Source organism: Nicotiana attenuata, chromosome 11 (genome assembly GCF_001879085.1).
Source record: "Nicotiana attenuata strain UT chromosome 11, NIATTr2, whole genome shotgun sequence".
NCBI classification, from domain to species: Eukaryota; Viridiplantae; Streptophyta; class Magnoliopsida; order Solanales; family Solanaceae; genus Nicotiana; species Nicotiana attenuata.
This window is the reverse complement of record NC_031999.1, coordinates 38,183,118-38,195,385: the sequence shown is the minus strand read 5'-3', so window position 1 is coordinate 38,195,385 and position 12,268 is coordinate 38,183,118. Positions and strand designations below refer to the sequence as shown.

The 12,268-nt window shown below is 40.8% G+C and overlaps 1 protein-coding gene across 1 annotated transcript; it reads right to left on the bottom strand.

Moving 5' to 3' along the window:
* Positions 392-949, bottom strand: LOC109234821 (uncharacterized mitochondrial protein AtMg00810-like). The gene is made up of 2 exons (XM_019400871.1): positions 908-949; positions 392-775 (listed from the first exon to the last, which is right to left on the bottom strand). The coding sequence occupies exons 1-2, from the start codon at positions 947-949 to the stop codon at positions 392-394; spliced, it is 426 nt and encodes a 141-aa protein (XP_019256416.1).

Below are 12,268 nucleotides of genomic sequence, written 5' to 3'. Positions count from 1 at the left end.
TATGTAGAGCTGATTAGCTATCACAAAAGACCTCTACTGGTTTACCAAATGGCACAATGACCTCTTCAAGTAATCTGCACAGCCACACCAATTCTCCTACTACTTTTCTGAGTGCCCTGTACTCTGCCTCTGCTGAAGACAGTTAAATGGTCTCTTGCTTCTTAGATTTCCAGCATATAGGATTGTTCCCTAATAGAATTAAGTAACCACTTACTGACTTCCTTAAGTATGGGCAAGCAGCCCAATCAAAATCACAATAGGCTCTAATATTACTGTTTGGATCATGTGACATGAATATTCCCATGGAGGGGTCACCCTTCAAGTATCTTAGCAGGTGAAACGCTTCTTTCAGGTGGGGTTCTCTTGGATCTTGCATGAATTGGCTAACATGTTATACACTATAGGCTATGTCTATCCTTGTGCTGGTGAGAAAATTTAATTTTCTAATCAATTTTCTGTAATAGGTGGGATCAGTTAATGCAGTCCCCTCTTTAGCTTTCAAGTTCACTGCTGGATCAAGTTGTGAGGCAAGGCTACTATAATCCATGCAGTTGTACTCTTTCAGGAGATCAAGCACAAACTTTCTTTGTGAAATTACAACTCCATCAGCTTTATAGAATATTTCAAGGCCCAGAAAATAATGGAGTTTACCCAAGTCTTTAATTTTGAAACTTTCATGTAGGAATGCCTTCAGTTCCTCTATCTCCTCTTTGTTTGTTTCTGTCAGTATCACATCATCTGCATACACTATCACATATATTGTTGATTCAGTTGTCTTCTTGTAGAAAAGTGAATAATCTTACGTACAGTGGGTATATCCCTTACAACACAATGCTTCACCCAATTTTACATACCACTGTCTGCTAGCTTGTTTGAGGCCATACAAGGACTTCTTGAGTTTGCATACCTGATGTCCACTGTCTACTACCAAACCTTGTGGCAGTTCCATATACACCTCTTCATGGAGGTCCCCATGAAGAAAGGCATTATTCACATCTAACTAGAATATATCCCACCCTTTCTTGACTGTTGTAGTTATGAGAGCTCGTACTGTTGTAATTTTCACCACAGGACTGAATGTTTCTGTGTAATCAATTTCAGCTTGCTGGGTATACCCGTTTGCCACTAACCTGGCCTTCGACTTGTCTATATTGCCATATGCCTTATGCTTCGCTTTATACACCCACTTACACCCGATGGCTTGTTTCCTAACTAGTAATAGTACTAGCTCCCTGGTGTTGTTGGCATGCAATGCCTCAAACTCTTGTGTCATTGCTGCTTGCCAGGCAGGAGGTATAGCTGTCTGCTTTCTCATATGAGTTAGGCTCTTTGTCACTGCTAGTGCTTCTCACAGAGCACTGACTATCCTGATTTAGATTCTCAGCAGATATGTGAATGTGGGGAGAGGATAAGGCATTGACAGAAAGAGATGCATTGGTGTTTGGTTTCAGCTGGGGTAATATGTGAACATAATCCTTCAAGGACGTGAGAACTTTGTGTGTTCTATGAGATTGCCTTGGTTCCAAGACATGTTCAGGTGAGGTATTCCTTACAGATCTTACTAGTGAGTCATTTTGTGGGTCTTCTAGAGTATGTGAATCAAGTGAATCTATATTATTGGGGGAAAGGGATGAAGGATCAGATGACAAATCTGGATGTGTGACATTTGAAATCCCTTGATCATTTGACTCTCTAGTTTGACTTTGCTCATTGTCACTAGACACATGATCAATAAAAGGAATGGATTTAAGGACATAGGGAAATGAGGCAGTATCCTTAGACATACTTAAAGGAAAGATATTTTCATTGAAAATTACATCTCTAGATACATGTGTTTTCTTAGTAGCCAAACTGAGCACTTTGTACCCCTTTACCCCAAAGGGAAATCCAACAAAAACATGTGGTGTGTTTCTAGGTTCAAATTTATCCCTATAGATCTTGGGTACTGTAGGATAGCACAAGCACCCAAAACTCTTTATGTGAGAGTAGGTAGGTTTTTTGTTATGTAGTACTTCATATGGTGACTTGCCCTTGAAGTGAGAAAAGGGCAGTCTATTTATTATATAGGTTGCACATAGGGCATTCACCCCAATATCTTAGAGGTAATATTGACTTAAATAAGAGGGCTCTGGTTGTTTCCAATAAGTATCTATGCTTTCTTTGCACTTGTCATTTTGTTGTGGTGTATAAGGGCATGTCTTTTGGTGGATAATCCCTTTAGAAAGGAAGAACTGATTTGCTTCTATATTGTTAAACTATAGAACATTGTCTGGCCTTATAGATTGGATAGTGGTATTGAATTGGTTTTCAATCATTGACACATAGTTTTTGATGACATGCAGAACATTGCTTTTGCTGGTTAATAGGTGAGTCCAGGTGGACCTACTATAATCATCCACAATGGTGATGAAATATCTAAAGTTGTCATAAGTTGGCATGTGGTAAGGACCCCATAGATCAACATGAAGAAGTTGAAAGATCTTGGTAGAATTAGTGGATTTTTCTGGAAATGGTAATCTCCCCAGTCTTGCCATTGGGCAGACAGAGCAGGTAAATGGTTGTTTTGGTGAGAAAGATTCTGGAATACTGGATATTTCCTTCATCTTGACAAAGGGCACATGACCCAGTCTGTTATGCCACAACACATTTATATCATTACTTGAAGAAATGGGAGAATTGATACTATTCACAATGGGGAGTTGCACCTTATTATTTGGGAAACATGTATTTACAACTGAATGAGATGTGCAATTATCCCTAGACAATAAGCTATTTACAGTGGAATGATGAAAGAGTGTGAGTTGTGTGTGCAACAAGTGAAACAAAACAGAACTAGCAATTGAACTATTTACAATTGATTTTGAATGGTTGTTCCTGAGACACCTTAGGCAGAGTGATAGAGTCCATCACTGATTTTACCAATTTTTAGAGGCCTCTTCATTGAAGGGGCCTGCAGAAGACAAATGTTGTCAGTAAAGGCAAGTATACTATGAGGAGTTGAGCTGGTTAATGAATGAATTGATATGAGGTTATATTTGAAGGAAGGTATATACATGACTTTTTACAAAATGATCTTAGGAGACAATGTCAGACTTCCAATTTGTGTTACTTTTACTATATATCCGTTTGGAAGTGTGAGCATGTGATTTTTGCCTCGCACGAATGACTCCTACAGATTTCTTAGATTTAGGATTTTTCTTTTAATTGTTTAATTTGTAGGAATTAATTGCATAATTTTCGTGTTTATTTTCATTTTACTGTGTGCATTTTTAATTTAACATAAATTCATAAAAAAATACAAAAATACGCATTTAGGATTTAATTTTATATATTTTAGATTAATTAGTAATTAGGGTTTTACAAAAAATACAAAATCACAAAAAATTGATTTATTTGCTTTGTTTAATTTTAGCTTTGAATTTTGTTCAGTTTTCATTTAGATTGGTATTTAATTAATTTGTGTTGGTTATTAATTAGAGCTTAATATAGTTGGGTAGGTTAATTTAGTTTTTAGAGTTAATTTAGATTTTTATTTTAATTTGAAAAGAAAAGAAAAGAAAATGAAAAGAAAAAGGGTTTCCTTAATAAAAGACCCGAATTTGGGCCAAATTCACCCTAAGCCCAAACCTTTACACATCTGAAACCCGTCCAAACCCAACCCAAAGTATCCGGTCCAGCTTTATTGTAATAAAATGACGCCGTTTCATTGGTGTTAGATCAGGACCGTCGAGGTTTCTTGATCGGACGGTCCTGAAGCTTGGGTCTTTTAATATTTAAATGTCCAAACGACACCCCCCTCATCTCTCTTCTCCGTAAAACCCTAGAGACCGTCTCCCTCCGCCCTGAGCCGCCGTCTGCCACCGCCGGAAATCGCCTACGGCGGTGCCCGGCGTCCAATCCTAACCAAATTTACACCACAACACCCTCATCTCCCCCTCATCATGAATCTTCCATTATTTTCCCTCGACTCCCACTGGAACCCTTCGAATCTCCAAAACCCTAGCCGCCACCTCCGCCGCCCACGGTGCGGCCACCACCCAAACACCACCCAAATTAACACCCAAACGCTACCCAAACCCCCTCTTCCCAAATCTATAGCTAATAACCCTCGAATATGTCCAGAACTCTTCAAATATTAAATCTGAGACTCGAGCCTTAGGAGTCCAAAAATTGGACCTATGCATACAAGGTCATTCTTCTGCATTTCCTCGTTTGTTCAAGCTTGTTTTGACACAAAAGAATGATACCCGTTTTTTTTTCACCAAGAACAAACGTTTGACATGGTTTTGGGTCGAATCAAAGTACCAGTTTCGATTTCGAGCCTAGCTGGTGAGTCCCTTTCATTTTTTTTTCTTTCTTTCGTTTCATTTGTGTTTCACTTTCGTTCTTCTGCCTTCTTTGGTCAAGATCATTTCAATCGAGATTAGGTCAAGGTTCTGAACCCAGGACCTCTTTTCTTAGTGCTCATTTTCCCTTTAAAGTTTGTTATCTGATTTTCTAGGTTTATTTAGTTTTGTTAATGGCATGTTTAAATCCTTGATTTCACCTCTTATTTTGGTAACTTAGTTTAATTTGATTAGGCTTATTTTGATAGCTCGTTTAGTTCTTGATTTGTTGGTGATCGTTTAATTAGTCAATTTGTTTGGTTCATTTTAGTTTTCTGAATTTGTTTTAGTTTTACTTTGCCATTTGGGATTTGAGGTCAATACAGACCTCATTCTCAGGGAATCCTGCTTGGCCTGAATTTGAGGCCGTGTCTTTTGAGACATTGAGCCCATTTAGGATCCAATAGCCCGTACCCACTTGACCCAGGTCGGTCTTCAGTGTAAATATAGGGGTCTTAAGAGGGTAATTGGGGAAACACACCTAGGGAATCTTTTTGGTAACAGTTTTCAGAAGTTTCTAGTAGGGGTCTGCTAGTAAATTTCAGATTGGACTTGGCTAGCAAGTTAGAAAATGAGGGATTAAGTAGCAAAAAGGAAAATTGGAGAAGGACTAAAAATGAAATAACTGAACCCTTAAGGCTGCCCTAGTAACTTACCTATAAAGGCATTGTTACTTGAGATGCAAGGGGGAGGAAGAGAGAAAAAACCAAAAGACGGCTGAAATTTCATAAAAATTACTGTTCCCTTAGATTTCTTTCTGTAGTTCTCAAGGTTTTGAATTTCTGAAGCAATTTCTAATTCATCTGGGATAAAAATGGACTGAATTTGGGTTTTAAAGTTTGTCTTGAAGTCTGTTGAGGTTATTGCTCGATTGAAATTGGTTTTGGGTTGCTGCAGATCATTTCTCTGTTTGAACTTGGTTTTGCTGGTGCTGACTTCTGCTATTGCTGCTGCTGACCCCTATTTCTTCTTGTTGTGATTTGATATTCAGGTACATTTCTTCCCCATAGAAGTTCTGGAAACAACCATTGTTATGTATGCATGACTTTGAAGTCTTTTGATGAAAGAATACAAATGTTCTATTGAAATCTATCTTCACAGCTGCTATTAGTCTTAATACTAGTACAATTTGTTTAGACTAAAGCTATTTGTAATTGAATAGACTGTTTAAATAGGACTGTTGACATGAATTTGGATTATTATGTGGTTGTTGAATCATGTAGGATTGTTGAGTATTCAATGACTTAGTATAGTTGTATCTGGTAATTGTTTAGCTTTCAATAGTGCAAGTAGCATAAGGAATTGGTTTCAGATTTTCGTTTATAAAGCAGTAAATAGTGTGTATATATCCGTTTTCATTCCCGTCATTAGTCCTTAACCTAATTCAGTCGATTCATTTGTGTAATAGGTCAGATCAGGAATGGATAAATAGATATTCTGTTATTTGGATAATTAGAATTGATCCAATCCTTGCAATTATGTTTTTTAGATTGATAAATTTGGGTTAACCTGTGAAAGAATAAGTAACCAAGAGTCCATATAGTTTGCAACCACATAGCTTTGTGGAGTAGGCTTTGAGCCTGGACTCACGGTAAGTTTGGGCTCCTTGGAAGCCCAAGTAGTCTCATCAATCTATCTGAATTTAATTGGGCTACTGGCCCAAAATCCCTTCAGCTTGTTTCTATAAGGCTCATGCCGTTTGTGCAACAACGGGCCAAATTTGTATGGCACCAGGTCCACGCCTGGCCAGCCTCATACATCAGAGCTGGGCCAAACCTTTAAGGCCCATAAAATTGTTATAAGTCAAAACCTTTTAAAGCTACATTAGGAATATAGGGGATTAATTTGCAATGTGAATTTAGGTTTTGGGTTAGGTAGCGGGTTCAAATTAAGAGGGTCTTCCCTTTTGTTTGAATTCGGACTTGAACTCGAGGCCGAATTTATAAATGTAAATTAATTAAGCCCTTTTAGAGACAAATTAAATAGAAAATCTTAGTTTGCTTTAAGTCGACCTTTAAGTAATAAAAGTGAGATGAGCCTCGCCAAACAAAAGTGCATAAATTGCGGGGCCCTCATTAAATGCTTTGTTAAAATATTTTAGAAATTCGGGATATGCTATTTAGCGAATTCTCATGGCTTCCCGCAAAGTTAATAATACGCTAGCCACTTTAGGCGCGCTTTTAGTAATTTTATCTTCTTAAATACGGGTGTGCATTTCATGCAACTCAAATCCAAATCCCAAAACGTTGAATAAGAGGTGTCGAGGATCCGGGTGCATGTCATGTGACGTGATCTAAAAACACGCTCTTAAACGGCGTTCACTTTCGTAAAAATAACTAAAAGTGGTAAATAATCTTAAAAAATTGCACTATAGGAATATGTATAAAAATCAGATTGTTAGCCAATTATAATAACTTAAGCGACCGTGCTAGAACCACGGGATCCGGGGGTGCCTAACACCTTCCCTCGGGTCAACAGAATTCCTTATTCAGAATTTCTGGTTCGCAGACTCCAATTGGGAAGTCGAATTTTCCTCGATTTGGGATTTAAATTAAATCGGTGACTTGGGACACCAAAAGCCAATCCTCTCCCAAGTGGCGACTCTAAAATTAAATAAATGATCCCATTTCGAATAATGTCACTTTAAATGGAAAAACTCCCTTATACATTATCCTTCGGGGTAGGTGTGTAAAAAGGAGGTGTGACAGCTCTGGCGACTCTGCTGGGGATACGAACCCAGAATTTCGATTCAGGGTTCAAGAATTTGAGCTTAGTACAATTGTTATATTTGGCTTTATCTGATTTTTACATGTTCCATGCTATATGTGCTAAATGTTTTACCGCTTTGATATTTGTTGAAATTGTATATATAAACTGTCGTGAATCCCTTCCTCATGGAGAAGGGTGCACTTCGTGTAGCTTCTCTTCTGTTTAGAGTCTTTTCCCATTTAGAACGAGGTTTGGATAAGTTGCAAAGCCGGCGGAACTTCTGTATCCCCGGTACGCTGCCTCCCCCTCGGCTCGAGTTGTCCGCTCGGGTAAGCCAGGTCTAGACCAATAAACCTAGGATTCAAACCTAGAAGAACAAAAACTCACGCCGGATCCCTAGTAGGACGCTTGTTTGCATCATGTGAATTTGACTTAGGGGACTCAACACAGGGGTTGGGTCCGTCTAGGACAGGTGACCTGAAATGAATTGACCATCCTGATGCATCTTACGTGCTACTTGCGCATTTATTTGCTCGGCTTTGCATGTTGACCGGCTTGTCTAAATGAGTGAAAATTGAGAAAATAAGCAGTGTTAGGGCTAAGTGAGGTGACCATTTGCTTTGAAAAACCAAATGCTCAAATAGTACCGAAATGCTGCCGGATTTTTGAAAAATAGAAAAGAAAAATATTTGAAAAAATAAAAAGAAAATAGTTTTGATTTTGGCAAATTTGCCCGAACTACGCCGGTTTGATTCTCACCGGATATGAGATACGTAGGCAACCCTCATCGGGTCCAACCTCCTTTTTCAAAAATAGCCAAAAATGCCAAATTTTAATTTTGTGTCATAAATAAATCGGGTGATGCCATTCCTGTCTAAAATAAGCCGAATGTCCCCAAAAGGACGCCGGAAGGCCGCTTTTGTAAGAATAGCCACCTTGAGTCATTTTTAAATGGTTTGCGGGCACAACCTTAAAATCTTCCTCCCAGAAGTGCTGAAAGGCCGTATTTGCAAATCCAAGTCCTTGTTTTCTAAATAAAGAATTTTCGCACAAATAGCCATTTTTCAAAATAAATCATTAAATTCCCCTAAATAAATGTGTAGGATGAATTCAAGTAACATCGAAACCTTCTCAGTCCTGAGCGAGATCCCTTTGAAACTCCATATGTGGTGGCATGACTTGGGAAAAGGAAGCAGAGATACTGTGGTTAAAAGCTTGGGCGGTCTCGTAGATTTATTGAAAATCAAACCAAGGAAGGACGTCATTGAGGCACTGATACCATTTTGGGACCCGACCCGTAATGTATTCCGGTTTTCAGATTTTGAACTCACACCTACATTGGAAGAAATTGCCGGATACGCCGGTCTCAACGGGAACCTCCGCGGTAGATACCCATTGGCCCCACGACCGGTAACTCTTCATAGGTTCTTGGATTTGTTGAACATCAGTCGGGATATTCAAGACCCGCATTTGGCGGAAGGGTGTTGTACACTGCATTTCTTATATCACCGGTATGGTAACCCCAAAGGTTTTGAGGAACCCAATACAGGATTAACACATGCTGGAAATAAAGACAAATGGGAAGCCCGACGGGGATTAGCCTTCATGATGGCCTTTTTGGGAGTGGTAATTTGTCCTAGGAAAGATGGTCACATAGACCTTGGCCTAGTGGGGATGCTAGATGTTGCCATGAAGAAACCTACTAGCACAGTGGTTCCCCTGATTGTAGCAGAAATGTACCGAGCTCTGACCAAATGTCGAGAAGGGGAGAAATTCTTTCAAGGTTGCAATTTGCTCTTGCAATTGTGGATACAGGAACACCTCTGTCACCGCACAGGTTACATGAATTACGGTTTCACCGAGTTGAGTTGTATTGCAGAATTCGAGACCCGGGTTACAGGTATTGAGTTCCCTGAGGGTACTAAGGCCTGGTCGTCGTGTTTAAGATCCCTCACTGCAGATAAAGTTGAATGGGCTTATGGATAGCTTCCTGCTACTGAAGCTGTATACACATCAGCAGAGGTCTCTTATATTCTTTTGATGGGTATTCGAAGCATTCAGCCCTATGCTCCTTACCGAGTTTTGCGACAATTCGGAAGATTTCAGACGGTGCACAACGATGAAGACCTGAGTGGGCAAGTCATTGAGTTAGGACCAAAAGCTGCATTCCCTGAAGGCCGAATCCGAAAGATATGGAATGAATGTAGGTACCTTGAGCCTAAAATTATAGTACAGGACCGAGCCAGAGGTGAGGTAGATCCCAAATACTTGGTTTGGTTTGGTAAAAGATTTCAAATCCCCGAGAGACCCGCCAAAAGGCCACATGTGCAACAATTAACTAGCGAGGCTCAGGTGCAGTGGGATTGGTTAGCTAAGGAAAAAGAGTATAGGGCCCGAATAGGAGCATTGGAAAAACAGGTTCAGGAGCTTCGGTTTGAAAACAGCTTGCAAGCCGCAGCTGATGAAGGTGATAAAAAGCAACTGGCCCAGGAGAATGAAGCTCTCAAGGCCCAAATTCAACAAATGAAATTAGATGCCAGGAATCGAGAAAGAAGTCTATCCGACGAGAGATTGATAAGAGGGTTGAAGAAACAAGTCCTGGACTGTCAGGAAGAATTGGAAAAATCCGAAGGGAATATGGCAAGGCTTCGGGCACAATGGGCAAAGAAGACCGAGGAAAGGGCCCAGTTTGTACAACAAATGAAGAAGAACTATGAAGGAACCATTGCTAACATGAAGAGAAAAATGAATACTCTTGAAGAAAAGGCAGCTCGTCGGGAGAAAGAGTTACAGGCCGAAAGGGAACAATGCTATGGGTTAATCGCCGATATGGAAAAGGAAATAAAATTATTACAGGATCTTCACTTCCAGGATTCTCAGGTGCTAGAGGCTCGTACTCAACAGATAAGCCGGCTACTCCAAGAGAAAGGTCAAATCAGGGAGAGAGTCAGAAACATTGCCAACTACATTGTCATGAAGTGTCAGGCCGGTGAGCGGATGGGACGTACCACGTTCTTTGCCTCCGTAATGATATTTGTTCGCCAGGTCATGAACGATCTAGATCAGTTGCAAAAGGGTCTTGCACGCAGGCCCGCGACAATGCCGAGTGATGCTCCGCGGGCCCCAGGATTTGAAGCTTTGATGTATTCTTAAAAATCGAGTCTGTAGTCTGGTTTTTTGTACTTTCTATTTCCGAGAAAAGAAAAACAAATAGTCTAGTAGCTTTGTAACTGCAGTTGTTGTTAATGAAATTTGAAAATTCCCAAAAATTGTTTCTTTATTTCTTGTACTTATGTTTGCATTTGTTTGCAAGAACTACGCTTGGTCTGATTCATGCGGGGTCATGATACGTAGGCAATCTCCATAGGATTCGACCGTACCCCTAAAAAGAGAGGAAGGAAAAGAAAAAAACAAGAGAGAAAGGAACGCAATAAGGAATCGAGAGAAAAACCATGGCAAAAGAAAAAAGAAAAGCAGAAAATGAAGAAAAAGAGAGGGGAAAAGAAAATAAGAGAAAAAAATAGAAAGAGAAATAAAAGCAAGGAAAACAAAGAGTAGAAGTCAAGAGAAGAGAAAATAGAACAAGAAAAGCCGGGATGACGCATGCAACCAGTGCAAACATGTAGACATCCGTTTAACTGTATAGGTGCATCACACCCCAATGTGCGATTACCTATCTGTTACTTGTCTCAAACTAACCGTGTGTTGCTGTCAACTCCAGCTTAGCCTTTAGAAACGGTGGTTGGTTGTGGTAAGCTGGCATCGCATCAATACTTTACCAGATCGAAAGGAAGTGTGGAAATGTCTACAGAAATGACTTTGCCCGCAGTCCCCATCTCTGAAGACAGCCCCATCTCGGGCGTCCCGGCCTCTGAATCTTTTACAGCTGAAGAAAATCGGATCTTGCGCCTGCGATTGATGGAAATGTGGGATGCTTGGAACAATGGAAAGGAACCTCCAAGCACCATTCCCGGATTCCCAGAGTTATTCCCTAGAGCTGGAGGTGCTACTACTGTCCCTATCAGCCATCCTCATACCCCTTTGGGACAGCCTACCATGACCGCTCACTTCGTTGGAACACCTTCTGAGGTCCGCCCCCAAGTGTTCCCAGCAGGAGCAGCTCCTAACATCTTCACCGCTCCACTGTGCCCTGCTACAACACAACCTTCACTGCCAAGGCCTGCCTTTGATCCCTCAGCGTTCACCTTCCAAAACCCTGTCTTCCCGGTGGATCCCCCTCAATATCCCACATATAACTACTCTCAGCCGCCACCATACGAGCTTACACTAGGGAAGGACAAAACCCCCAAAGACCCAGAGCAGGATGAGATGGCGAAGAGAATGAGAAGCCTCGAGCAGAGTTTGAAAAACATGCAAGGATTGAGCGGGCAAAAGAGTGTCTCCTATACAGACCTATGTATGTTCCCTCATGTACACTTGCCGTCAGTGTTCAAAACACCAAAATTTGAGAAGTATGACAGACACGGTGACCCCATTGCTCACCTGAAGAAGTATTGCAATCAGTTACGGGGAGCCGGTGGCAAAGAAGAGTTGTTGATGGCATATTTTGGGGAAAGCTTGATTGGTATCGCTTCAGAATGGTATATGGACCAAGATGTCTCGCGTTGGCATATTTGGGATGATCTGGCCCGAGACTTTGTTTGACAATTTCAGTACAACATAGACATCGCGCCAGATAGGAACTCTTTGGCAAATCTTAAGAAAAAGCCTTCAAAAAGTTTCCGTGAATATGCAATTAAGTGGCGTGAACAGGCGTCAAGAGTGAAGCCTCCGATGGATGAGGTAGAGATGGTCACTGTTTTTCTCCAAGCCCAGGAAGCAGACTATTTTCAGAATATGATGTCCGCCATGGGCAAACCTTTCGCAGAGGCAATAAAAATCGGAGAGATGGTAGAGAATGGGCTAAAAACGGGTAGAATTTTGAGCCAGTCAGCCATAAGAGCAACCTCCCAAGCCATCCAAGGCGGGTCTGGAGGAATGGCCAAAGGCAAAAAGAAAGAAGAAACAGTGATGGCAGCATCGGGAGGAAGAAGATACCGGGCTCCTAGACCGGTGTTCTCTGAAAGAACCCCTCAACACTACTATCCTCATACTGATATGGCTTATGCTCCTACACCTTATGCGGTCATGAATGCTCAACCCTTCGGCCGACC

Bases quoted from the DNA above. Each gene is read 5' to 3' on its own strand.
- LOC109234821 (XM_019400871.1), bottom strand. From the start codon at position 949: ATGGAACTGCCACAAGGTTTGGTAGTAGACAGTGGACATCAG. The intron at 776-907 runs GTATGCAAACTC...TTCTACAAGAAG, and splicing joins TAGTAGACAGTGGACATCAG to ACAACTGAATCAACAATATA.